The 26,808-nt window shown below is 48.0% G+C and overlaps 2 protein-coding genes across 8 annotated transcripts; both read left to right on the top strand.

Moving 5' to 3' along the window:
* The first annotated feature begins 3,067 nt into the window (after positions 1-3,067).
* On the top strand, positions 3,068-21,777 carry zmym4.1 (zinc finger MYM-type containing 4, tandem duplicate 1). 6 transcript variants are annotated; one of them, XM_023832188.2, is made up of 29 exons: positions 3,068-3,570; positions 4,613-4,658; positions 4,750-5,178; positions 7,506-7,664; positions 7,924-8,043; positions 8,434-8,573; positions 8,750-8,828; positions 9,092-9,380; positions 10,246-10,420; positions 10,880-11,092; positions 11,222-11,372; positions 11,449-11,564; positions 11,663-11,923; positions 12,508-12,658; positions 12,753-12,925; positions 13,281-13,452; positions 13,574-13,738; positions 13,891-13,928; positions 14,012-14,156; positions 14,247-14,365; positions 14,457-14,637; positions 16,150-16,320; positions 17,641-17,738; positions 17,835-17,997; positions 18,214-18,365; positions 18,472-18,586; positions 18,717-18,968; positions 19,482-19,608; positions 20,633-21,777. In XM_023832188.2, the coding sequence occupies exons 1-29, from the start codon at positions 3,538-3,540 to the stop codon at positions 20,844-20,846; spliced, it is 4,647 nt and encodes a 1,548-aa protein (XP_023687956.2). In that variant the 5' UTR covers positions 3,068-3,537; the 3' UTR covers positions 20,847-21,777. The 6 variants fall into 6 exon arrangements, with proteins under 6 accessions (XP_023687956.2, XP_023687951.2, XP_023687950.2 ...); XM_023832183.2 differs by having other exon boundaries at positions 14,457-14,664; XM_023832182.2 differs by having other exon boundaries at positions 10,246-10,462.
* Positions 21,778-22,450: 673 nt separating this feature from the next.
* ak2 (adenylate kinase 2) lies at positions 22,451-26,713 on the top strand. 2 transcript variants are annotated; one of them, XM_023832191.2, is made up of 7 exons: positions 22,452-22,639; positions 23,528-23,653; positions 23,890-24,000; positions 24,292-24,386; positions 25,538-25,610; positions 25,691-25,886; positions 26,529-26,713. In XM_023832191.2, the coding sequence occupies exons 1-7, from the start codon at positions 22,541-22,543 to the stop codon at positions 26,534-26,536; spliced, it is 708 nt and encodes a 235-aa protein (XP_023687959.1). In that variant the 5' UTR covers positions 22,452-22,540; the 3' UTR covers positions 26,537-26,713. The 2 variants fall into 2 exon arrangements, with proteins under 2 accessions (XP_023687958.1, XP_023687959.1); XM_023832190.2 differs by having other exon boundaries at positions 22,451-22,639; positions 25,691-26,713.
* Positions 26,714-26,808: the final 95 nt, after the last annotated feature.

The raw sequence follows: 26,808 nt of genomic DNA, 5'->3' as shown, positions 1-26,808 counted from the left end.
TTTGTAAATTATTAATAGACAATTTTAAACAAGTTATAACACAGTTTTCTTTTTATTATTGAGTTGCTACCATTTACAAGTGGCAAAAGGGAGCCTTATTGTAAAGTGGAACCGGAAAAGTAAATATGACATGATCCATAAAGTAATATTTCTTGCTTCTTACGCTGCACTTTTACAGTACCAGATGTCCTCCACTGCTGTGTGACAAATGTGTTTGGGACAAGAATTACCAACCCACATACACCCACTTTTCTAGCCCAATCAAATCCATCCCAAATGCTGTAAGGCCCTATTTTGGTAGTTCATCAAGAAAAAAGGAGCACCAAGCCTTGGCAGTGCAGTACCAACGTGTATCACAAGGCAGTGCTCTCTGTGTGCAAGGAAAGCACTGTCTTCCATGTCCATCTGCCCCTCAAAATTTCTCTTCCAATGGCTTCATGTGTTCCTACCCATGGAGAGAGCAGAGGAAGATGGTGAAGATTTCATGGCTGAGCTGCAACAAAGTAATTTCCTTGAAACTCCACCAGGGGGTGACAAAGACATTGAACGCTTCCTAACAAAGTGACACTGCTGACTGCAGTTCTGTAATTATTCATCCACCCTGCTTTTTATGCTCAAAGATAAGTTGTTATCTTTATTGATATTTCCTTATTAGCTGGTCTTTATCCAGAGAGATACTTCTTGCAATTAATGCTGGGTCTCAGACAGTGTATCTGTCCTTAATTAATCCATAAAAGATTGTTTATGAAATTATGATTTCAAAAGATTGCATATAATCCATATGAAAGATTGCAGGTTCGAATCCCTGACCAACAAAGCACCACTGAGGTACCCTGAGCAAGGTACCACCCCCAAGCACTGCTCCCCGGGCGCTGAATTAGCTGCCCCCTGCTATGTCACAAAAAAAAAAGTCACATATGGGTTAAATGCAGAGGACACATTTCATTGTTGCGCGCTGTGGTGTGTTGACAATGACCACTGATCACCAAATTCTAAATTCTAAATTCTAATAAAAGTATGAAACTTATTTTTGGCCTGGATCCTAAGAATATTGGTCTCACTGAATGAACCTGGCTGCACAGTTGCATGTCTTCAATGCATGCTTATCATAACATACATCATAAAGCCATCTATCCTGTAGCCCACATGGCAGAGGAAGTGCTGGGTGCCTTGGGAGGGCGGGGTCACACAACCGCTATAGCTTTGTTTATTCAGCTATAGAGCCTAGAGAGTCACGGTGTTACTGCCTCTGTTTATTAATATGCTCATACGCCTTGCAGTATGAAGGCTTAATTTGGTCTTTACGTAATTGTTCAAGACTTACACCCAAGATGTTGTAAAACAAAATGAATGATGGATTATGAATGGTAAAAAGGTAAAATCAAAGTTTCCTGTCATAAATGCGAATGGTTTATTCTAATCTGTAATTGCCAATATGAAATGTATGAAAGCCTTAACCTAATCTAACTGAAGAGCGAGTTCATGAGAAATTAGAAATGTTGCCTTCACACACGAGGAATATCGGAATGGTACAAATTGATACTTTGTTTTCTGACAGTACACAAGCGAGGGAGTGTCTTTCTCTTTTTTGCAGATGCATGATGATTTCGTCTGAAAGTGCTCCCCGATGACTGCAGCATCAATTATTAAAGAAGGTGAACGTCGCACTAGTTTAAGACTCGTATCTCTCACAGTGGCACAAACACTGAAGATTCAAATGTCAGGAAAGGTTAGCTATCGACTCACATATCAGGGGAGAGAAGCACAAGCGTTTTGTCGAAAGTCGGACAACAATTGTCCTCATTCATTTGTTTGCCAGTCCTGTAAGTACACCCTCTACAGATAGGCCTACACCCGCTTTGGCAGTGTCTCCAGATCCCCCGACAAGCAATGCCTTCAGTACATTCTCCTCAACCGACACACTGAAAGCAGAAGTGCTATGGGCTTTGCAAACGGTTAGCCGACATCACTCCTATACATCCAATGATGACATTCACACTGTGGTGAGCGATTTGCTGGGACACAGTTAATTACTGTAGGAAGTTGTGGCTTACATACCCTTCACAACTCATTCAAGACTGGTTTTGAAGTGTGGATGGTGGAGAAAGTGCTCAAAGCACTACATTTTCTTTTCCACTCTGCACCAGCCAGAAGAGAGGACTTCACAGCTGCAACATCATCCTCAAGATTCCCTCTACCTCTCTGTGGCCATCGGTGGCTCGAAAATTTGCCAGCTGTCGAACGAGCATTGGAAGTCTGACCCTCTATTGTGAAATATGTGGACTTGTGAAGTCAAAAAAGGTGAAAAACCGAGGGACATCTTCTTTGACTGCATTTGTGAAGCCCGAATGGATCCCCTTCTTTTGGCCAAACTACATTTTTTTCATGGCCCTATCACGAGCATTTCAACCATTTCTGGCTAAATACCAGACAGGTGTTCCCATGATTCCCTTCCTTTGGAAGGACTTGGCAGATTTGATCTGGGTAAATATTCACCACCACAGTAACAACAGCAATAAATGAACATGCAAACACGCACATGTGAACTTTACTCTACTTTTATTTTCAGACTCTCTTTCAACGCTTCATCATTCATTTCATTACCTAAGACACTGTTAAAGAGTCAAAAGACAGACCAAAAGCATTTGTTGCATTTGTTATCACACACAAGTCGCATTGGGGGAATGCATTATTCTCATGGATGTCCATTATCTCAAAAACTAGAACCAATTCAGCAAAAGTAATGTGATTTTTGAATTCAGCACCCTCAAAATACCCTAAATCCACTAAAAAAACCTTGGCACCTGAAAAAAAATCTTTTTTTGTAAACCTGTGTAATAATAATAATAATAGGCGTAAAAGTATCCATTTCACGTGTCACCCCCTACACCTTACCAAAAAGAGTACACGCAGAAGTCAAAATAAAAAGTTTGGAGGTTTGGAGGAATCTGATAGAGGGCGCTCTTTCCCCCTAATTCATTGGGCTATAATAATAAGTTAAGCAGTTCACTGAATGTGGGCGTGTTCACGCATGCTCATTGAAGAACAAAAAAAAAAGGATTTTGACGCGCAAACGCAGAAAGTCCAATGGTAATGCTAGAGCGTGCGCAGTATCTGCACGCGGTAGAGAGTATTTTCCTCCCGAGAGCGTTCGCTGGAGGGTGTGATTGTTAAACGACAGTAGTCTATACCCTCCTTTAAAGTAAACGAAAAACACCAAAATATATATAACATCACATCGAACTACTCCAACCATTTATGCACTGTGACCCGGCTTCTGAACCAAGACCGGTAACTGTATGCGGGAGTCTAGCTACATTCGCACCGATTGATGCTCGGCTTTAGGTGCAGGTCCCCGACCCGCGCGGTGACTCGGCTCCGCCGTCTGCGCCTGAAGTCGGAGCGCCTGGCGTGCGCAGGTTGGTGCTGCGACGGGATTCTAGGTTTGTTTTGCGCCGAATTATTATAGTGAGGAGCGGGAATCGTCCCCGCTCGCCGTGAGCGTTTCAGCGGGATCCGGGCGTACGGAGCGTAAACATGGCGGAACCTGAGGAAGCGACGCATTCTGGGGTGAGTGCAGAGGGACGGACTGCCCAGTGCATGCTGTTTACGCGGGGCTACTGAGTTTACTAGTTAATGCATGTTGATTCAGTGCCCTGGGCTGTTTTTGGGCTGCTGTGTATCCGCTACAGACTGGTCAGAGCATAAGCTTGCTAGGTGCGTGAGAAATACCAGGTGTTTTGTAGAATTATCCCATAGTTGCCAGTTTCAGGTAATTAGCTAACAACACCCGATGGGGTGAGTTTCACGTACTAGTGGTGTTGGATGCGGGAGTCGATGCATGCATGGTGAAGTGTTGGTGAATTAATTACTTAATGATTACTTTGAAGTGCATGCATAATTTGATAGAAGTAGGAATTTCACATAACCATCTCTGCTTAATTATGATGAAAGTACATTTTCGGGTAATTTGGGAATACTTCGGGTAATAATAATAGCGATGATGAGCAAAATCGAACTGGTTCATTCTTTATCAACTTGCTGACAGAACTAAAATGTCAGTAAAGCGCGACGTTACTTTCTCCAACACAGCTGTTGAAAGCTCTCTGTCATTTGTTTAAATTAACTTGATTTTCTCCTAAGTTTTCTGCAAGCGTGATCGTCTGCTCTGAATTGTGGGATGGGTGATAAAGGAGGGGGAGGGGGGGGGCGGAGCTTATCCCAGGCAGGACAGGACACACATTGGGGGTCTGCCCTGGACGGGATGCCATGCCATCACAGGGCGTACACAGTGGTACCGTACGGACAGCTTGGAGAGGCTGTTTAACCTAACTGCATGTGTTGGACTGCGTGAGAAAAGCAGTAGGAATGAGAGCTCTGCCTGTTAGACCATGGTGCTGCCCAGTGGGTCACCAATTTATAAATAATTCATGCCTTGAATTAATTTACAGGGGTTCATGCATCTTATTTTTTGTAAACTTCCACTAGTGTGGTTTGCGTGCTGTACCTTTTTAAAAAAAATACTTCATCTGTTTTTAAAAGTTGCTTTGTGTGCTTTTTAAAAAACGTCAGGCCTTAAGATTAAGAGTGAGATTATGTTTTGATGCTGCAGTTTGCCGATGAGCCAGTGGAGGTTTCTGAGGGAGTCACTCAGCAGGGTGAGTCCACACCTGGGCCTGTGGTTGATGGCTGCAGCGCAGTGTGGTGACTGCAGATTACCGTAACGCACTGAACTCTCTGCCCTGGCAGTTTCAGCTGCTGATGTGACCGAGCGTCGGGCAGAGGAGGACATGGATAGCTGTGTGGGGGCCTTGAACTGTGACCCAGGCCTGTCGCAGGATGTGAGCGATGAGAAGGATCAAGAGGATAATGAGGCATGTGAGGATCACACAGAACCCCTGGGAGATGAGGAACAGGACGCCGGGAGTGGGTGTGGGGCTGACATTGGCGAGAGCGCCCCCCTGTGGGAGCTGAATGGGAGTGGCGGTGAGACGACTGTGGTGGAGCCTAGTATGGAGGATGAGGGCCTGGATGGTGCTGCAGAGGAAGATTGCCGCATGGAGGTGATGCCCGGCAGTGTGGCAGGATCTCCTCCAGTGGAAAGTCCCTCCAGAAGACAGGATTCAGAGAAGCAGGGGTTGAATGGTGCCAACAGCCCACACCCAGCAGTGGGCGCTGGTGAGTCAGCATCCGGATGTTGTACGCTTTGAACACCCTGTGACTGTTCCTGCAGCTAAACGTGAAGAAATGGCAGCTTCAAGGCCTCATCGCAGCAGGTTTCAGACCCCATCCACCATCACTGAATGATAGATTATCGTTCATGGGAGTTATTCAGAATGATGCAGGATTCACTTCAGGTCACAGTGCATTTAGGTAGGTAGATAGGTAGGTAGAAAACTTTATTAATCCCTCAGGAAGGTTCCTCCGGGAAATTCAGTTTCTAGTAGCACCATACAACATATAAACAACATAGTTACACATACACATACATTACAGTGACAGATGAAAGTATAGGGAGAAGTAATAAATAATGATGGGATGATGGTACTACTACTAATAAAATCAGTCTATTGTACAGTTAACGTTTAAATGTTCAGACATGAAATGCATGTACTCTGTGTTAACATTTAATATGAACTCTCTCAGACTTCACTCAAACATGTCAGATACCTTGATTTCAGTCCCTCGAGATGCTAGTCACTGCAAATATGCTGTATTTGTGGATACTTAGTAAAGCCCAGTTCATATTTCCCTTTTCCGTGTGTCGTTATAGTTCTCTCACAGGGTGTGTGTGACGTAAATTTCGACCTTGGGGGTGTGCGGCCGACTGCAAGTGCAGCCCAGATTTTTGTGTCTGGCGGACATTTTGAGTGTTTGTATGTTTGCTGCGCATGTACAAGGAAACTGACTAGGTGTTTCCAGTAGGTGGCAGTAGAGGAAGTTTAGTTGTAGTTGTTGATGCTTTCAATAAGCAACTGTGTGATGAGGTCTAGAGGTACCTGCATATATAACTCATCATTGAAGGAGCACAAACATGTATTCTGCTGCACAAATTAGTAGAAAGAAATTTCCCAAACACTGGGCAAAGAATAGAACATTATACTGCAGTATGTGATAGAGCTGGGCGATATGGCCTAAAAATAAAATCTCTGATTTTTTTCACAATAAATCCGATTTTCGATTTTAATCAATTTTCCCCTCCCCTACTCAAAATCAAACTACAGATGACAAATAAATGGTTCGAAACAAGTTTTAACTTTATTTTGTTTTATTTTTTTACTTTAAAGTTAAAGTGCAATCTGACAAGCCAAAAAATATGCTTGTGAGATGGCAGACCACGCCATTGTGAACACTTTTAGAAACTTGTAAAAACTTTTAGCATGTTAATGAATCCCGGCTTTTCCACAGTATGTATGGGCACCATGTCTTTTGCAATATACATCGCGACAGCGTCTGTTATCGCCTTCCACCGTGCCCCATTCTTATCACATGGCACACAGTTCGAAAACGTGTCGGGGACGGTTGCTTGCTTAACTTTGGATGTTGTGCTGGTGCTGCGGCTATTTTCATTTCGCTGGGAGCTGCACTTCTCCCACTCCGCTGTGTGCCTCTGCTTTAGGTGCTGGAATAAATTTGTCGTGCTGCTTCCTTCCAGTTTTTAAACAGACTTTGCAACGGGTTCTTGTTAGGTCTGTGTTCGACGGCGGAAAACCGAACCATTTAATTGCCGTGTTTGTGAATCCGCTACAGTGTTTGGGTGCGCCACGCTAATTTACCCGTGAAGTACGGTGCGTCGTATTAGTTCCGCTTTTGACGCTTGTGTGTAAAATAAGTAATAAAATCGATTTTCATAAAAACACATTGTCCTGAACTGTAAATTCGAATCAATCGATAAAATCGATTTATCGGCCACCTCTAGTATGCGGTATAATGTTCCAGCATTTGAATTCTTGGCAATTTAAAATTTGTCGAGCTGGAGGCAGTGAGGTCCGGGCTAATTCATTTGTCCGTCGGGGACAAATAAAGTTATTTTGAATTGAATTTTGAATTGAATTTTGTCGCCCAAGCTAAGCAACAACTTTACAACTTCATGCCCATTTCACTACACTGCTTGTTTTTGCGTTTGTTGCAATTTGTCTGCCCTCTGTTGGTCTGGTGGAACATCACTGCCGACTGCATCCATCCATCCGCATCCACGGACAAATGCCCCAGATACCCAGGGAAGGTGTTTGTCGTTTTCCTCCGACGTTTGGGAAACACGCCTGTCCTGAATTTATGTGAGCTGGTTTTATCTGATTTACATAGTGACTAGTGTTGAAGGCTTCAGTCCATCAGGGTCACCGCTGAGCTGTAATTTTATATTGTCAGCCGGCCGCCACCGTGATGTTGAGGTGAATGTTAAATGTGTTCCTGAGCCAAAATGGCGGTGGATGTTTGAGTAACTGCGTGGTTTGACGCTGTGCGGTGTTCAGTCCAGCTGCCTTTTTCCATACCTTTGTCTTCAGAGGATGTGAACCAGCCACTGTTGGTGGAAGAAGAGATGGACCTTGTGATGCAGTCTGTGGAGGGTCCTGAGCAGGCGGAGCAGGAAGCCCCCAGCAGGACCCCTTCCTCCCTCCTCCCTACTTTGGTGCCCAGGATTGACACCACCGACTGCAGCCTCGGTAAGGCTGAGCCATCCTGTGTCTTTTGCTGGTTAGTTTTTAGCTCTCTGCACCTTGGCTGCTTATTGTTGTGTGAGAGAGGTAGACTATCTTGCTGAAGGGTCTCTGCGGGTTTCCCCCCCCCCCCCCCCCATAATTTTATGTCATCTCTCCCCTTTGCGTTTTTGACCATGAACATTTTGGGATTACAGCAGTAGGCCAGAGAAATCAGGCCCTGCAACTTTGAGATTGAGTGTCGTCCATCTGTGTTCCCCCGCAGGCGGCCCCGCCGTCTCAAACGAAGGCACGAGCATCACATCAACTGCTGTTAAGGGGGCCCAGGTTAGCAGAGGCTCTCTAACGGTGACGACGTGGGCCTATTCTCGGACAAACACTATAAGTAAGTGAGAAGGAAGCATATTTGTTTGGTCTTTTCGTTTTCTGGTTTGACTTAGTACGACTCGTACTTGAAAGATGTGTTTTGTTTGGCCAATCGTCTTTGCAGCCAGCTTGAAAGTTGGGGGAGGTGTTAAGAGAATCTCTCCATGGGGATTGTTAAAGTATTATTATTATTATTAGTTTGCACAGAAAATAGCATGTCTGTGGCTCAGTGGGCTTGAACGTTGTGACTGTGATCGTAAGGCAGCTGGGGCAAATCTCGGGGTTGGTAGAGTGATGTCATTGTTGGGCGCACATGCTGTGCTGCAGGCCAGTGTGCTGTTGAATGACATTTCGCTTCTCTGTTCAGTGACGATACCGATTTTTACACTTATCTGTTGCTTTATTACAGATGGGAACGCGGAGAAGCTACATGAGGTACACACGCCGCCTTTGCAAATCAAAGACGAGCCGGTGGACGAGGAATACGACCGCGCTCTCGGAGTGCACCCCCCTGTGGGGGGCATCAAGGACGAGCCTGAAGTCTCAGAGGTCAGCATCGCAACTCCCGTCCTTTGCCCGGCCTGATGTCCGTCTTACCCTGGCAGCTGCCGTTCCTTAGCCCCTGTATGTTGTGGCGTTTAAGCGGCGTACGGGCCCGGGGGTCTGATGTAGTGTGACCGCAGATGAGGGTCGCGGTGGTGAGGGTGCCGCTTTGCGATCCGCAGGAGCTGGGCCTACAGCAGAACTCCGAGGAGCTGCGGATCAGCGCCGTCTTCTCCGTCAGCGGAAACTCCAACCCCACTGGTGAGCGCCGAGAAGGTCTTCTGGTTCACTTTACTGAAAGGGTCCTACAGAAGTTGGTAACCTTCCAGCTGACTGACTATCAATGGGTAAAATTTAATGTCTTAGCCTGCTACATAGAAAAGGTATTTTCCGAATGGGGCGGGATGCTCTGGAGTTGGGTTTTGCTCCGTGTTTGTTGGGCCTTCGCTTTGTTCCGGTGTCAGTCTCTCATTATGTCTTATTTCCCTTCCTGTCCTGACCTCCTCCTCCCGCTCCGCCCTCAGCGCCAGTATCGACCCAACCCGTGCAGATGGTGGCCGCCGCCCCTCCCAAGACTCTGATGGTCACCATGAGTGCAGCCCCCCCCCTGACGCCTCTGGCTCCCGCAGCCCCGTCCCCCATGGGCGGAGTGCGCGTCTCTTGCTCGGGGTGCCGGAAGGTTCTGCTGAAGGGCCAGACAGCCTACCAGCGCAAGGGCTCCTCCCAGCTCTTCTGCTCCACCATGTGCCTCACGGGCTACACCGTCCCAGCTGTCCAGTCTGTGGCCAAGAAGACATGCCACTCCTGTCAGAAGTAACCATTGTTTTTTTTTCTCTCTGGGCCCCCTGTAGGTCAGGATATCACATTGCAGCCTGAAAAGCTAGGAATGTTTATTTCGTTCACGCTTTTAGCCTGCGGTAAATTTTATCACACCTGTACCTGGCAGGTTGTTGGTTTGAATCCCAGCTGCATAATTGTTTGCTGCTCACCTGAACTTGCTTCTGAACTGTGGCACATTTGTGGCTCTGTGGTGTCCTGAGGGACACGTCAGACACACTATGAGTGACACATTAAAACATTAATGACAGGTTTCCTCTAGCGTAGTGTTTCTCATCAAAGTCCTCAGGGAGCCCCACACAGTCCCCATTTTTGCTCCCTCCCACCTCCCAGAGAATCGTATTGGGAGCTGGGAGAGCGCAAAAATGTGTAATGTCTGGGGTTTCCCAAGGACTGGGCTGGGAAGCGCTGCCCTAGAAACCCCCCTGGATTATGTGGAGCACGTGTGCTCAGCTGGGGTAGCCTCAGGACCCACATTTTTCCTTGGTCATTAAGTCATGCCCTAAATTTGTAACATTTAGAGGTTTTAAAATTTCAGTTATCCGAATGAAACCCGAGGGGAGAAAAAATAGGATGTGCATATAATTTGTCATGCTTGCCGACGGGGGGCACTGACGGTAAAATTTTTTAACCACATACTACAACACCCACAGAGGAAGGTGATATGGGAGTTTTACTTGCACAAATATGTTCTGAGGACAAAATTACAAATGATTGGTTCAGAGAGAGAGCCAATCAGATTGTGGAAGAGGTGGGTCAAAGCAACCAATCAAATGTCTTGGTCGTACTCAGAGGCATCTTTGAAATAGCCAAACCCTGCTGGTTCCTGTCCTCCCCTTAGGGAAATCAAGAACCCAAAGGACGTGATCATGGCTCCGGTGGACTCGACGGGCAGCATGAAGGACTTCTGTAGTCATAACTGCCTCACCGAGTTTGACGTGCTTAAGAAGGCAGCGGCGTCCACGGTGACCGACGGTTCCACCATCAAGTGCGGCATGTGCCAGAAGACCGCCGTGGTGAGGAGAGGCGGGGCTTCACGGAACATGCTCCAGTTTGAGGTCAAGGGTCATGAGTTGGCATGCACCAAATGGAATTTGTGAACTGCTTTATAGTGATAGCAATAATGATCAATTTTTGTAGCATTATTAATTTTTTTTGTTTAAGGAAAATGTGGACTAGCTTCCATTATTGTAGTTATTATTGTAATAACTTTTGTACTTGTATTACTGAAATGAGAGCTGTTTTAATTATGGCTTTTTTCATTCAAGGGATCTTTTGTTAGTGTCTGGTTGTCTGTCTGTACAGTTGCACTGAGCTGTAATAAAACAGGGTGTGTCTATAAAGCTCTGCTGGTTTCTATCTCCCTCTCTCCTCCCTCCTGCTCTCCTTTATCCCTCCTTCCTCCCGCTCTTCATGCTCTCTCCTCCATCCCTGTCTTCCTTCTCCTCGCTCTCTCCTCGCTTTCTCCGTCTCAGATCCGCCACGAGGTGAAATACCAGGGCGTGGTGCACAAGCTGTGCAGCGATGCCTGCTTCTCGCGCTTCCGCACCACCCACCGCTTGACCATGAACTGCTGCGAGAACTGCGGCAGCTACTGCTACAGCGCCAACGGGCAGAGCCACATGCTGCAGATAGAGGGCGCCACCAAGAAGTTCTGTAGCCCCAGCTGCATCACTGCATTCAAACAGGCATGCCCCCCCGCCCGCCTTCCCGTACGGATGTGCCGACGAGAGCTCGCCGCTTGTTGGTCTGTTATCAGTCGTGCCCCCTCCATTCACATCTGTACATATTTTGCTATCCTGCCCCCCCTCCTGCAGAAGAGTGCCAAGGTGACACCCTGCGCCATGTGCTTCACACTGCGTTCTTCAGCCGAGATGGTGGAGAGCGTCAGTAGTCAGGGCCGGACCGAGCTCTTCTGCTCTGCTGGCTGCGTGACGGCCCACAAAGTGAACAACATCTGCTCCTCCAGTACGCTTCGCCTCTAAGTGCCCGCACATGCTCATTTCACACTCGCACCATGTGACCCACCCACTCCCCTCCACAGAGAGGGCGGTCCAGTGTAACCAGTGCAGGGTGACGGCCGTGCCCCAGTATCACTTGGCCATGTCTGATTCGTCTATGCGCCACTTCTGCTCCTACAACTGCGTCGTGAACTTCCAGGTTTGACTGTTTTGACTTGACTCCCGGGCTGCATCACATATGATGATAGAGGATCTGAGGTTGGAGCATTCTGACCTGTGACCCCTCTCAACCCCCAGACTGTGTTTAACAAAGCGGCCCCACAGTCCCAGCTCAGCGTGGTTCCCCCAGTCACTGCTGTCTCCGGGCCTGCCCCTCCTGCCCCTCAGCCTGTGACACCCACCGTGGTTGCCCCCGAAGCTGGGGTCGCCGGAGCCACTGGCACCGCCGGAGCCAACACCCGTGTGGGGCCCATCTCTGCTGTCCGCGGGCCGGTGAAACTGACCTGCAGGCACTGCTGTCGGCTCTTTGCCTCCAAGCCGGAACTCTTTGAGTTCAAGGTATCTTTCCCTGTGTCTGTCGGTCTTTTGGAACTCTAACTTGCATGTTAACCCTGCTTGCTTGCTAACTATGGGGTGCTAACTCTGCTTGCTTGCTAACTATGGGGCGCTAGCCCTGCTTGCTTGCTAACTATGGGGCGCTAGCCCTGCTTGCTTGCTAAGTGCGTGGCGCTAGCCCTGCTTGCTTGCTAAGTGCGTGGCGCTAGCCCTGCTTGCTTGCTAAGTGCGTGGCGCTAGCCCTGCTTGCTTGCTAAGTGCGTGGCGCTAGCCCTGCTTGCTTGCTAAGTGCGTGGCGCTAGCCCTGCTTGCTTGCTAAGTGCGTTGGCGCTAGCCCTGCTTGCTTGCTAAGTGCGTTGGCGCTAGCCCTGCTTGCTTGCTAAGTGCGTTGGCGCTAGCCCTGCTTGCTTGCTAAGTGCGTTGGCGCTAGCCCTGCTTGCTTGCTAACTGCTTTCTATAATCCTGGTATATTTTTTCCACTGGTTTTTGTGTCAATTTACATGCTTGTCAGACTGCCACGTGAGCATCATTGAAGGTGAGTTTGCAGCCCTGTAATGTGACTCCTTCTAGTGGCTGTGTGTCCGCAGGGCGAGGTGGTCCTGTTCTGCGGCAAGACGTGCTCCGAGGAGTTCAAGAAGGTCAACTTCATCATGGCGCGCTGCGAGTACTGTAAGATTGACAAGGTGGTGAAGGAGGTGAAGAGGATTAACCAGCACGACTGCTCCTTCTGCAGCGAGGGTGAGCCGGGGGCCCCGCGGGCACGCCTTCACGCAGGGATGTCGTCTTGCGTCCGTGCTCTTCATATTCATGCCCAGCACGTCGCCTCCCTTAGGCTGCAAGCTGCTCTACAAGCACGACATGGCCAAGCGATGGGGAAAGCACTGTCACGCCTGCGCCTACTGCGGCAACATGACTCACCGCGTCGTGCACAACCACTTTGCCGGCAAGCTGGAGGAGTTCTGTGGCGACATCTGCATGTCTCAGTACACCGTTCTCTTCTACCAGGTCAGAGCCAGCCCGGTCCAGCGGGCTGCGACCCCACACACATCACCGGTGTTCGTCCACTTGCAGTGAAGTTTAGGTCTGATGAACCTGTCTTATGGCATGTTGATAGTCCGGGAACAGTTCGGAATTCAGTGTTTAGTGACCGAATGTGCATCACCATCGCACCGCAATATGGGACGTCCTTAGCTGGACCATCTTGAAGGAGCGTCCGTGTTCTGAATGTCCTGCACAATAGGTGCCCCTCAAATGCTCACATACACCGCTGACCTGGAGTCCTCATCTGCGTGGAAACGAGTGCTGTTGGCCAGTGCCGTGTCCCGCCTACACCCACGAGCTGCCCCCCCCCCCCCTACAGATGTCCAAGTGCGATGCGTGCCGGCGTCAGGGCAAGCTGATCGAGTCGCTGCGCTGGATGGGTGAGATGAAGCATTTCTGCAACCTGCAGTGCCTGCTGCACTTCTGCAGCCAGAGGACTCCCGCAGTGCCGCCTGCCACCGGCGGCGTCGTGGTGTCTGCGCCGTTGCCGGGTACATGGGGGTCGCCGGGGAGGGTCGGCTGTAGACACAGAGGGCTGCTGCAGTGTCCAGCAGCACTCATGCTCCGCTCTGCTCTCCATCTGCTCACTTGCTCCCCCTCCCCTCACTGCAGTCGCTGCCCCCGCTGCCCCACCGCCTCCCTCCACCACTGCGTCCACAGCGACCCGCCTGTCTCCTGTGCCCCCGACTGAGGCCACGCCCATCATCGCCAACGTGGTGTCGTTGGCTAGCGTGCCAGCCGGGCAGCCGAACCCCTATGCCAACACCGCTCTGCAAGGTGACTGTCGTGCGAACAGGAAGTGCGAATGGTCGTGTGATCGTGAGCAGGGCCGTCTGCATGTCGGGGGAGGGGGGACTTGGAGTCGAGGGCAGCAGTTCTCATCTCTCCTCATTCGTTTCTGATCTTGTCGGCTTTTTGCCTTTTTTCAGGAGCGGTTCCCACGACGCAGGCTAAGGTCACCGAACACGTAAGTGTGTGCGTGTGCGCGTGTGCGCGCGTGTAAATCAGCCTTATTAAGGGGTCACTCATGCTGCCCGTCCTCGTCGCCAGGCCAGTACGCAGACCGATGCCCTGCGGCCCCCCCCAGTGGCCCCCGTCCGTTTGCTGAAGAACAAGGCGTTGCTGTGCAAACCCATGAGCCAGAACAAGGGCACCTCATGCAAACCTCACACGCAGACTGCCGAGACGCAGACAGGTATGTGCCGTCGGCTGCCAGCAGGGGGCGCTGTGCTCTCTACGCGGCTGTCCGTCTGCTCTGATCAGCCTTTCTGTGCCCCACCTACAGACGAGGTGGAGCCCAAGGTGATCATCCTACCCGTGCCTGTTCCTGTGCCCATGTTTGTGCCCATCCCGCTGCACCTCTACAGCCAGTACACGCCCTTTCCTCTGGGCCTGCCCGTCCCGGTACGCTGGCCCCCTCCCCAATGGATCCTGCTGCTTTTGGGCCGTTTGCCCCCCTGCTGATCCCGAGTGCCCCTTTTCCCCCCTACCCCAGCTGCCGGTGCCCATGATTCTGCCCACGACGCTGGACAGCGCTGAGCGCATCATGGAGACCATCCAGGGCATCAAGGATAAGATCCCATCCGACCCATACGAGGCCGACATCATCCTCATGGCTGACATGGTCGCCCAGGAGGAGGGCCAGGAAGTGGGGAAGAAGCCGGTCTCCCATGGAGGTGAGGAAGAGCAGGAGGTGCAGCGAGGTTAGGGTCAATTCATACTTTTCAGCATGTGCTTTCAGATGCAGACGAGGGGTGACGTAAATTTCATCATCGGGGTTGGCTGTGGACACTGATGGTTGACCACATGTGCATGATGATTGATTAGGTATTTCCAGTAGGTGGTAGCGTGGACTTTCACAAATCAGCAGTCAACGAGTAGTTGAGTAGTAGTAGTAGTTGTAGTAGTTATGGTGAACAGCTGTATGAGGAGGGTCACAGGTACGTGTGTATCTAATTTTTCATACTGTCCAGGTATTATTCTAAAAAGCAGTACTGCTCTGGCATGTTTAAATCTTGGCGATAAAATTCTCCAAGCAAGTGTGTGTGGTGGTGGTGGGGGGGGGGGGTCCTCAGTTTATTTTGTTTTAATCCTCTGGAGTCGACGGCATCGTCGGCGATGCCGAGTATCTTTCTTGTATATTTCACTTCATAACTCGCTGAAATCTTATTATAGAAACATGAAAAAAACGCTGACTAAATCCGTATTCTGTCTTCTTTTCAAAACATCCATTGTCGGAAGTATTAGTTTTTAAAATTAGGTTAAATCGGCAAAAAAGTAAACCATGTCACCTTACTTTGTTTTACCTGCATCGGGGGCGTGTAGTGCCGCTCTCACCCGAAGATCACTATTCACATTCTAAATGGCTGCATTAGCGCGTATTCAAATCGCATTCGCATGGTAATTTGGTCAACAACACAGCGGTGAAACGCGATCCAGATACATCCCCATCAGCGCCATAAAAGGGGGGGGGGGGGATGTGGCCAGGTGTCGATGGCTCATTCATACACAATGAAAGGAGCCAGAAATAGTGACATGAGTTCGGTTTTTCTTATTTATCCAACTGAATGTTGCAACTATATCATTTAGTCATTTTCATGTAGCCAAGACTTTGCTGATCAGATATCTGGGAAAACAAAATGCCACCATTGCTTACTATGTACTTTTATAATGTGTCTGCAGTTGTCCCAAACTGCATTTTGCAATGTCAAATTACAAACTTAACATAAATCTGCCATATTTACAAAGTACACTAAGATAAAGATGAGTTTAATGCCAAAACAAATATATAAGAAATAATTTATTTGCCATGAATTAAGTTAATGAAATGTGTGACCATGCCCCAGTCAGTGAAAGTCTGTTCCCTACCCCTAGACTCCAAAGGGTAAGTACTGTCCAAGCCTTGACTGATTACTTCACAAATGTTCGTAAACCATTTCACTACACTGCTTGTTTTGGAGCTTGTTGCAATACATCTGCCCTCTGCTGGTGTGGTGGAGTATCTCTTCTGTATGCAGCACCGAGCGCGACCCATTGCAACCTAATGCAGCATTAACATCCAAAGCCCGAGTGCACGCAGAAAAATAAAGTATGAGCTGGCCTTTAGGGTTATGTTGAGGTGTGTGTGTGAGAGAGAGAGTCTGCTCTGAGGTCACTAACGCATCGCTGTCACTGTTGTTCCCCCCCAGACCAGGTCAACACCTACAGTGGGGAACTGGAGTCCGAGGCCGTGTCCCCCCTACACAGCTGGGAGGATGAGTCTGTACCGCCCCCCCTGGCTCCTGCTCCCCCTGCTCCTGCACCCCCTGCTGAGCCCTCCTTCAGCCCAATGCTCGATCTGGAGGCTGACTTCCCCACCCGTAAGGAGACCTCCCGCAGAATCAGTGCTTCCTGTACTTTTGCACTCATAGATCTGTAATGGTCTTCATTGCATGATCCCGTTAGTGAGTGGTCTTCCCAGTCATCTCGGCACCACTTCCCCACTCCCGCAGACACTTTGGTGTGCGAGACAATAACAACAACAAATTTTATTTTTGTATAGCGCATTATCACAACATTACATCGTCTCAAAGCGCTTTACAGCATCCCCACCCAAAGCCCCCAGTGAGTAAGCCATAGGCGACAGTGGCAAGGAAAAACTCCCTAGAAGGAAGAAACCTTGGGAGGGACCAGACTCAAAGGGGGAGCCCATCCTCCAGGGGCCGGCAGGGAGAGTCAAATACAGTTAAATCTAAATAACTGTTTGATGGATCTTTTTCAAACTTTGGACAGGCATTGCTTGGCTGAGGAACTGAAACTGATAAAATGTTGAGAGAGCTCGTCCCCGAATTAAAGCAGCCCCACATAGTGATGCAAAAATAAGGGTAGTTGTTGCACTTTATCCCATTAAGGCAATAACTCAGTAACTGCTTGATGGAGCCTTGCAGAGGCATTGCAGGGACGGAGGTATGGAACTGATAACATTCTGAGACTGACTGCCCCACATTTTAACTATTTGTTGGCATCATATAATGTGTTCATATTATTTTTAATATTTCTGAAAGTTGCAATTTTGAAATAGATCTGCCCCCAGCTCAAACCCCACCCCTAGCACTGTCCTGCTTTTTTCCCTTCACCTGCACCAGTCTGAATACCTCTGGTATATGGAGTGAATATTGGTTAGGTGGGACAGAGGGTAAACTGGGATTTTTGATACTCTATATCTTTATGCCTCTGAGATCGATTAACTTAAGCTCACTTATTGCGCTTGCAATATTGTTTTTATGTTTTAAAATTTAGAATTAGGATCTTATTTTTAAAGCGAGAAAGTAAAATTTCAAAAATTGTTCCAGTTTACAAATATCCACCTCACCGTTAGTGTGTCTGTTGCAGTTCTTACATTTATGTCACAAGAAATTTTGGTCATAGTGCAAAAGAGAAATAGAATATAAATATTTAAACATAAGTGGTGGGGAAATATTGTGCAAATTGTCATTTAAGCGGAATCTGCAATAAATAGCCTGTATTTGGTGACATGGACTTGGGTAAAAACACCTTTATTTTTACTTTTTTGCATTTCCAGGTGATCCATTCAGTCATCTAGAAATTTCCTGCTTTGCCTACCGCTCGCCTCAGTTGTTAAGAATATTATCTGTCCAAGTAGGTTTCCCTATTACAGCCCCTTTGTTTATCTTTGCCAGAGTCATTCGATCCCTTGCTGGCGAAGGGGCGGGGTTCGATAGCCACCAGGCACAGAGGTCGCAGGAGACCCCGGGAAGGTTTCCCTCCTCGCAAACGGGTAGGGGTTCCGTCCTCACTGACTGCTTCTCCCTCCTCCTGGTAGTCTGTCCCCGACAGGCACGTGTATGTGAACGTCCTTATCCATGCCCTGCAGGGACGCAAGCGTGCGGCCGCTGTGGTGGGGGCCGATGTGTCTCGCAAAGCGATGCCACCTGATAGCGGTTCAAAGCTATTGCACATGTATGGGGTTAATGCCTGGAGGGCATGGGTCCAGTGGAGGAACCAGCAGCCTGACTTGGAAAAGCCCAAATTCGGCAGTGAGTCTCTCTATCATTCCATTTCATATTTCTGCCTTCCCTTTTTAATTCATGCGAAATGCCGATTTGACTATTTACATGGCTTGGTCTGCTGGAGTTTAGCTCCAGTTTGTGGTGCTCAGTTTAAACCTGTGTGTGTGTGTGTGTGTGTGTGTGTGTGTGTGTGTGTGTGTGTGTGTGTGTGTGTGTGTGTGTGTGTGTGTGCGCTGCCCCCAGCTCGCACCACGGTGCTGAAGGAGGATGTGCTGCAGTGCAGCACAACAGAGCTCAGCTTTGGCCTGTGCCGCTTCATCAGTGAGGTGCGCCGCCCTGGTGGACAGCCGTATAGCCCCGACAGCATATTCTACCTCTGCCTGGGTCTCCAGCAGGTATCACCTGGGACGTGCCGTGCGTGTATCTGTGTGTGAGTGCGTGCCTGTCTTCATGTTCATGAACTTGCAGTCATCTGACAGTCTCTCTCCTTGTCGCCCTCAGTACCTGTTTGAAAATGGGCGCATGGAGAACATCTTCACGGATGTGTTCTACAGCAAATTCATCCTGGAGATCACGAAGATGCTGAGAGACTGGAGACCCACCATCCTTCCCAGCGGTGAGACTCCCAGACACGCACACACACGGTTGCTGAAAAACTTACTTGGCTTTCAGTAATGGAAATGTAGCGGTGTGCTCGCTGTGAACGTAGCCGTGAATGCAGTCTCCCCTCGGCTCCGTGCCCCCAGGCTACGTGCACTCGCGTGTGGAGGAGGAGTACCTGTGGGAGTGCAAGCAGCTGGGTGCGTACTCGCCCATCGTGCTGCTCAACACGCTGCTCTTCTTCAGCACCAAGCTCTTCCGTCTGAAAAATCTGGCCCAGCATGGCCGCCTCTCCTTCGCCAGCGTTGTGCGCTGCACCCGCACCCTTAAGAACAACAGCAAGCGCAACTTCCTGCGCTTCTACCCACCGGTGCCCAGAAAGGACGGAGACAGCACAGGTGCGTGTGCGCGCGTTTGTGTGCGTTTGTCTCATGGGAGCTTTACTTACACAAAAATGTTATGAGGGCAGAATGAAAAATGAATGGTTCAGAGTGATAACCAATCAGATTGTAGAAGAGGTAGGTCCAAACAACTGGAGGTGATGAAACCAATCAGATGTCCTGCTCCCACCTCCTCTAGTTGCTTGGACCTACCTCCTCTACAATCTGATTGGTTATCACTTTGAACCATTCATTCTGCCCTCATAACATGTTTAAGAATCACTCCCAGGAGCGATGTAGTGTGTCTGAGAATGATGGTATGTCATGTTTTATGGACATACATAAGTGTAAGTGGTCCTAATGAATAATTACCCCATCAGGTAATTGTGTAAGTAAAACTCCAATGTGTTTGTGTATGCGTCCGCACATATGTGTTTTGCGTGTGTGCTGTGTATTTGTGTGTCTGTGCGTGCGTGTGCTCGCACTGTGTGCGCCCTCTTACGTGTTAACTTGCACATGGAACTCCTGCAGACAAGGCGGTTCAAGGAAAGAGGAAGATGGAGGATGAGGAGGAAGAGGACGTGATGGAGATGCCGGAAAACACGGAGAACCCTCTGCGATGTCCTGTCAGGCTCTATGAATTCTACCTCTCCAAGTGGTGAGTGGGCCTCTCTCGCTCCCGCCGCTTCCTCTCTGCCATGCGAGCCACTGGATAAATGCATATTCCTTAGGACTGTGGCCCAAGTGTCTGTTATAGCTGCCTTAATTCAGTCTCCCTCTCTGGCTCAAATTTAGAATTTGGCTAAAACGCAGTACGTGCCTCACAATTATCACATAATACTATCACTTTAGTCTAATTTACTTAGACTTCCATATGGTTTTTTGCAATGTAAAATATAGTGATTTGTTTTGCAGTTTACTTCAGAAGGATATTTCGTGGTCTTTTTGCCAGTTCACTAGCACACTGCATTTTGCTTGTGGTACTGATAGTGGGCTTAGTAATTTGGCGATTACTGCTTCAAGCCCCTGAAGGGCCCAACCTGTCAGTATCAGGAACATCAGCAGCTTTGTTAATGGGCAATATGTCGATTTGGGTTAAAAATTCTTACAAAGCATCATATAGTAATGTTCCCTGATGTTTACATCACATCCTGTTTGCATTTGTCTGACATTTTTCTTCAAAGTGACTTGCGGGAGAGGGAAGGGTTACAAATTATGTATGGTGCCCGGGATTCAAACCCATGGCCTGCAAAGTCCTACTTGATTAAATACAGGAGCTTAAATTTTGTCAGATAACTATGGTCTAATGAGCCTGGGTTTTAATAGGGAAATCTAGCTGATGTTCTAGTCATGTTTTTGTGAGCTCATGGGAGTTTTACTTACACAAAATGTTCTGAGGACAGAACAATAAAAATGATTGGTTCAGACATAACCAATCACATCTTTGTCACGTCTCAGACCAACCAATCAGATGTCTTGGTCCTGCCTCCTCTAGTTCCTTGGACTCTCCTGCTCCACAATCTGGTTTTCTGTCTGAACCAATCATTTTTCATTCTACCCTCAGAACATTTTTGAATTTTAGAAACTCTAACAAGCTTTTTGTGACTAATAGCTTGTGGTTTATCTGAAAGTGTGCACATACCCTGGCCGGTCACTGAGCTCCTGTGTCTTCCACTTGCTAGCTCGGACTCTGTGAAGCAGCGGACGGACGTCTTCTACCTGCAGCCCGAGCGCTCATGCGTGCCCAACAGCCCCCTGTGGTACTCCTCCCAGCCACTGGAGGGCACCACCATGGAAACCATGCTCACACGAATCCTCACCGTCAGAGAAGTGCACCTGCAACGTGAGCAGGGGGAGGCGCCAGCACCGCTCTCTGACAATGCCGCCTCTGAGTGACGGAGAGCAGGGCCAAGACTGTGCAGGAGGCAAAATAAAGAGAAAAACACTTCAGAGACCAATACATAATCACACACGCAGCAGTTTATTTATTCACATTAACATGAAGCCGCTGTGACGACACACCTGACAGCGTGATGGTCCCCAACACAACCACTCATATTCTGATCATGGGTGTTTTTTTTTTTGTTTTTTTTTTTTTTTTAAGAATGAGGGAGGGTTTTTTTTTACTGAAAGTTGGTTTTCAGGACTCCCATCTCGGGGTGGAAGCTTACTAAATGTCTGTCAGTTGGACCTAGCTGTGAGTTATGGATGAATGGATGGATCTCAGTTGAAAATCAGTGTTTTTGTAAATTTGACCTGGTATTTCCACAAACAGCATTGCACAGTGCTGGGTGGCTTTGGAATCTGCATGAATCTCTGGATGATGATGCTGCTGCTGTGGAGAACGAACATGGTAATTAGCCCTTTTGTAGCCATTGCCTTCTACAAAATGAAATGTGAATTCATGGCGGATCCAAGTGGGAAAACGGGGGAGTATTTAGGTTTAATGGCTGAGCATTATATCCAGCTGTGTCCAATAGTTTTCCCACTGGGATTCCATTTTATCACAGGAAAACGGTGAGAGTCACAGGTTGCATTCTTGTACCAAGGTTGTCCTGCCCTTGGTTTTCACAACTTAACTCGTGTAATAAAATGGAAGAGAATAGGCCAAGCCTGCCACAATTCCAGCCCTCCTTGGACAGGAATGAGCAGCACTGACGGTGCGATTGTACGCACTACGTGCACGGCGGCTGCGAGCACGTGCGCAAAACGGCAGCGCGCCCTGTCGGTACTGCTCCTAGGAGAGTGCATATGCATTAAGGTGGGACGGTGAGGTTGAAAACTTTTGTAATTTTTTTACATATATAAAACCGCAGTATCAAAACCATTGGTCGTCGGCCTACCATTTTTTTCCATACGGTGTCTCATTTAATTTCTACAGACTTAATTTCTGAAATGGACATGCCGCCGTATGCCCACCTAATCACAATTTTCTGTAACTTTATTAAGTTGAAGTACGAACTGAGAAGCCCAAGATCGTTGCGGTCTGTTGCGCAATAATGGACTAATAACGAATCAACCTACATGCTCACTCAACACAAGGTCCTCACAGGGGTATTAGTCTTGTATACATAGCAGAGAATTAGGTCGATATTAGCCAGAGAATACTCATTCCAATTCCATATTTGCCAATGAAACAAGGGGGTGATCACCAAATTCAATATATAAAAAATATATCAGGTTCTCGATAAATTTAGCTTCGAACGGTTCTTAAGTCTGTAAAGGACGGGATTCAATTCAGCCTCTTTTAGCCGTACTGTTAGACAATTCTCAGAGACACTGCTAAAATACCATCGCTACACGTAGCTTGTTATTGTACCGGATGAAATACCTCTAGTAAAGGAATTGACCAATGACAAGTTAAAAAGAAAAGGATGTTCTTGTCCGATAGTCCTTCTGACGTTCTCTCGACAGAGAGCCAATGGGGATGAAAGTCTTTTTGACGGACAAAACATCAACGAATAAGAGGTCGAGCCTCTGGCCGGGGGCGGGACCTGGAGTTACTTGCTGGTGTGCAGAATGGATTGTCGTTCCTGGTTCGCGGCGTTTGGTCAGGGCAGAGTAAGTTTCTTCTACGACTCTAAGTGGCCATGGCTCCCACCGTGCAACTCAATGAAGCAGTTTCCGACGTCCGGAAAGGGATCCGGGCTATACTTCTTGGGCCCCCCGGTGCAGGCAAAGGGACGCAGGTAAGTCAGTAAGGGAATGCAAGAAGTATTGCGTCCTACAACCATGAGGCTACTCTCTCACATATATTATCGAGACACGTTTGGTAAAAGTCTCATAAAATTCTGGTTTTAGTTGTACATTTATACAACTTTCAACACATATTGCAGATTTGAACAGATGTGTAGACTGTTTTTGTTGCAATAATATACAGAGAGATAATGGTAGTTTACATTTGACAGGGGAAAATGTCCCCGTGAAAGGTTCTCTATCAGGCATTCTGATACCATACACCAAACCGGAACTTAATTTAATTACATTACTTTTTTATTGATCGAGACAACTTTAACCTTTGCGCGATTAATAAGCTTAGTCAAACATCGTTAATACGAGTAATAAATGTTCCACTATATGAATGCTGTAGTGTTTCATTAACTCCTTGTGATTTTAATCGGATTCTGGTTCTTTACAGTGGATTTCTGTTGTACAACCAGCTGACTTTTGACAGCTTTTTATAATTTAATACTGTAGTATAACATACAGTATTAACTAGAGGATCCAAATGCTGCAATCCTAAGCAAATTCACAGCTTTTCTCTGCATCTCTGCTAAGTCGCCACTCTGTAGCCTTTTACTGGTTCAAACTGTTATCGTGATATGAATTTCATCATCTCTGTCCAATGAACTGCTGTTTGATTTCTCAATCCTGGTTCTTTCTGTGCTGACCTGTTTGCCACAGCAGCTGTACCCTCTTTTGGACGTGAAGGTGCCCTTGTTACTGATTAATGTTCAGATCTGGGATCCTTGGTGCACGATATCCGCTCGCACGCTCATTGTGCTCTGCACAGGAGCCCCTCCCCCATGTCACATGACTGACACTGTGACCCCGCTCCCCTTTTTTTTAAAACACAGGCCCCCCGTCTGGCAGAGCGATACTGTGTCTGTCACCTGGCAACAGGTGACATGCTGAGAGCCATGGTGGCGTCTGGCTCTGAGCTTGGCCAGAGGCTAAAGAAGACCATGGACGAAGGAAAACTGGTACTGACAGCGATTAGGAGTGTGTGTGTGTGTGTGTGTGTGTGTGTGTGTGTATTAGGTCTGTCTGCAGGCCTGGGTTATCCACCCAACATCATATGCTCATGGTTGTACTTTGGACATGTATTTGTAGGGTAAATATGAGTTGTTTGTTGCAGCTTCCTGACACCTCCCTGTCTGTTTTCTTTTTTTTGAGCGGTGACATCAGAACTGACTGTCCACCTGCTCCCGTTTTCCAGGTCGGTGACGAGATGGTCGTGGAGCTCATTGAGAAAAACCTGGAGACTCCTCCCTGCAAAAACGGATTTTTGCTGGACGGCTTCCCCCGTACGGTCAAGCAAGCAGAGATGGTGAGTAGCTATGAAAGATGATCGAGTCGGATACTGCTGCCAAGCTGTGCTGAATTCGTGACCGTGAGGCTGCAGGCATCCCTGTCTTCAGTGCTGGCTATTTCTTAGCTATGGCCTTTTGCAACAGACTGAAGCAGGATTCTGTCAGGGTGCTGCTGCTGGTTGTTATGTGATTGCAGCATGTGGTAAGGTAACGGTGGCGGGTCGGTGGGAGGCGTGTCAGCGGTTCTAGGTGCACGTCCAAACGGTAGAAACAAAGGAAGTGACATTCTGATTCTATTTCACCGTCAGCTGGATGAGCTGCTGGAGAAGCGGGCGGAGATGCTGGACTCCGTGATTGAGTTCGCTGTGGACGATTCGCTGCTCGTGCGCAGGATCTGTGGAAGGTGAGGGTGCAGTGCAGAGTGTGTGCGGCCGTTGGGTGTCATCACTTTATCTGGGTCACCCCGGCTCTGCGTGTGTGGAGTTTGCATGTTCTCCCCATGTCATCATGGGGTTTCCTTCAGGTTCCCCGGTTTCCCCCCACAGTCCAAAAACATGCTACGGTGACTTGGAATTGCCCATAGGTGTGAAGTATGAGTGGTGAGTGTGGCCTGCCATGGGCAGGCACCCCGTCCTGGGTTATTCCCTGCCTTGTTCCTGTAGCTTCCAGGGTAGGCTCCAGAACCGCTGCAACCCTAAATAGGACAAGCGGGTATACAAAATGAAAAAACAACCATCCATCCATCCAACTGTAATGGAGAATAAAAGCTGATTTATACCTCTGTGTCAAGCCTATGCCGTCGCGAGTGTTTATATTTGTGCACTGGTGTTTCTGTCTCTCGGCAATCGCCGCCAAAACGCGAAGTGTTACATATTTTTGGATGTTGCATTTATTGTCCTCCCACCCTGCGATATTTTCTGTTGTTGGACTGCACAATTGAAACATAAAAAAAAAAAAACACGTTTAACAAAGTATCCATTTATCGGGTCCTGGTTATATCTGTGCTGCTCCAAACTTCCCGTAGACAAATTTGGAAAAATACTGAGCTGCTACAAAGTCACTTCTATGCATTTTCCCTTTTAAAGGTAGCGTCTATACCGCTTTTTACTATTTTAGTCTTGTAAAGTATGAATAAACTTAATGGAGGTAAGTGAAATTGCCGCTGCCATCCTGAGTGTTTGTAGACCTGTTGCTACGATGCCTGGGGAGGGTTATTGAATGCTAGATATAAATAGGGTTTCGGTTTCAATCAGCCATACAAGCCCACCTGGGATGTACACTCCGCTCCCATAAATAAAGGAATGCTAAGAAGCGGACTAATCATAGTTCTTGTCTGTGTTGCTGTAATGTGTGGTTACATTTCCGGGGAGGTGCGTGTCAGGCTATGGCGTAGGGTCAACGACAATGCCGCCGTACGTACAGCGTTGATTCAATGCAGATGTACAATTCAGCCTTAAGGTTGAATAGTCAAGAGGGGGGAGTACGAACAGTCACCGAGTGAAAATGGGCAGCTGTTACCCAATTTGCTGACCCGCTGTGCCCCCCCCCCCGCAGGCTAATTCATCAGGCGAGTGGCAGGTCGTACCACGAGGAGTTCAACCCTCCAAAAGTGCCAATGAAAGATGATGTAAGTTTCACTGCTCGTCTGTGCACGGGTGTGTGCGTGCATGCACGGCGTCTCACTTTTTGCCCCCAATCCCATGGCAGGTGACGGGCGAGCCACTGATCCGCCGCAGTGACGATAACGAGGTCACACTGCGCTCGCGGCTGGAGGCATACCACAAGCAGACGGCACTGGTGGTGCAGTACTACAGTGGCCGGGGGCTGCACCACGCTGTGGACGCTTCCCAGCCCCCGGACGTCGTCTTTGCCTCCATCCTCGCCACCTTCTCAGCTGCTACCTGTAAAGACTTGGTGCTCTTCATATAGCTCCTCCTCCTGCTTCTTTTCCCTCTTTGGTCTCCTCTCTCCCTCTGATTGGTCATTACTGCTTCCCGAACTGGGACCTAACAGTGTGTGGTTGGTTGCCGTTTTTCCCCGCCCTGTTTGGAGTTTCGTGGGACACCCTCATGTCATCCTGCATGGGATCACCCGTGTGATTTTGCTTTCAGAATGAGAAACCAAATCAAAATCCACGCAGACAAACATGACCGGTCTGGCATCCTGTAGATATGGCTGTTTGTGATGTGGTACATTCAGAGACATGACTTCACTGACGTTTGTGAAACGTTGATAGTTCATTGGTGTGTTGAGCAATGGCAGAATTCAAAATTATGGTATCTTCAAATTAAAAGCTTTTCAGTGTAGAGAACCCCTGTAGAAATGTATTTATTTAAAGCTTAAATTCAACTGGTTTAATCTTTTAACTCTGTAAATCAGATTGCATGTATTCCCTTTATCAATTTCTGTTTCTCTGTCCCTTTGTTTAGTCTTCAACTACTTTTTGCTTATAGTCACTGTAACGGAATTCAGCCAACAGTTACCTACTCATGTTGCAGTTGGCTTATTTTTTAAATTGACACATGGCTTTTCCCCTTCATTTCAGCTGTTTGAATCCCAGTTTTCCACGCTCAGTTCAATCCTGGACTCTGGAGAAGGGAGAAAGCGGGGTGGAGGGTGATGCGGGGGTGGCCGTACTATTTACTTCTGCTGGCACTATGGAAAAAGCAAATAAACATGTCATGAGGTGGATTGTGTGTATTACAAATAAAACACATATTTCTTATTAAAGACATTGCTAGGGTGCTCACTGAATGCTCACTGATCTTCCCTGATCGCTTGGATTTGTATTTGAAGATATTTAGTGTGGATTTTAATTATGAAAT

This window comes from Paramormyrops kingsleyae, chromosome 23 (assembly GCF_048594095.1).
Source record: "Paramormyrops kingsleyae isolate MSU_618 chromosome 23, PKINGS_0.4, whole genome shotgun sequence".
NCBI lineage: Eukaryota > Metazoa > Chordata > Actinopteri > Osteoglossiformes > Mormyridae > Paramormyrops > Paramormyrops kingsleyae.
The sequence above is the reverse complement of the archived record's forward strand: the minus strand, read 5'-3'. Positions and strand labels throughout refer to the sequence as shown.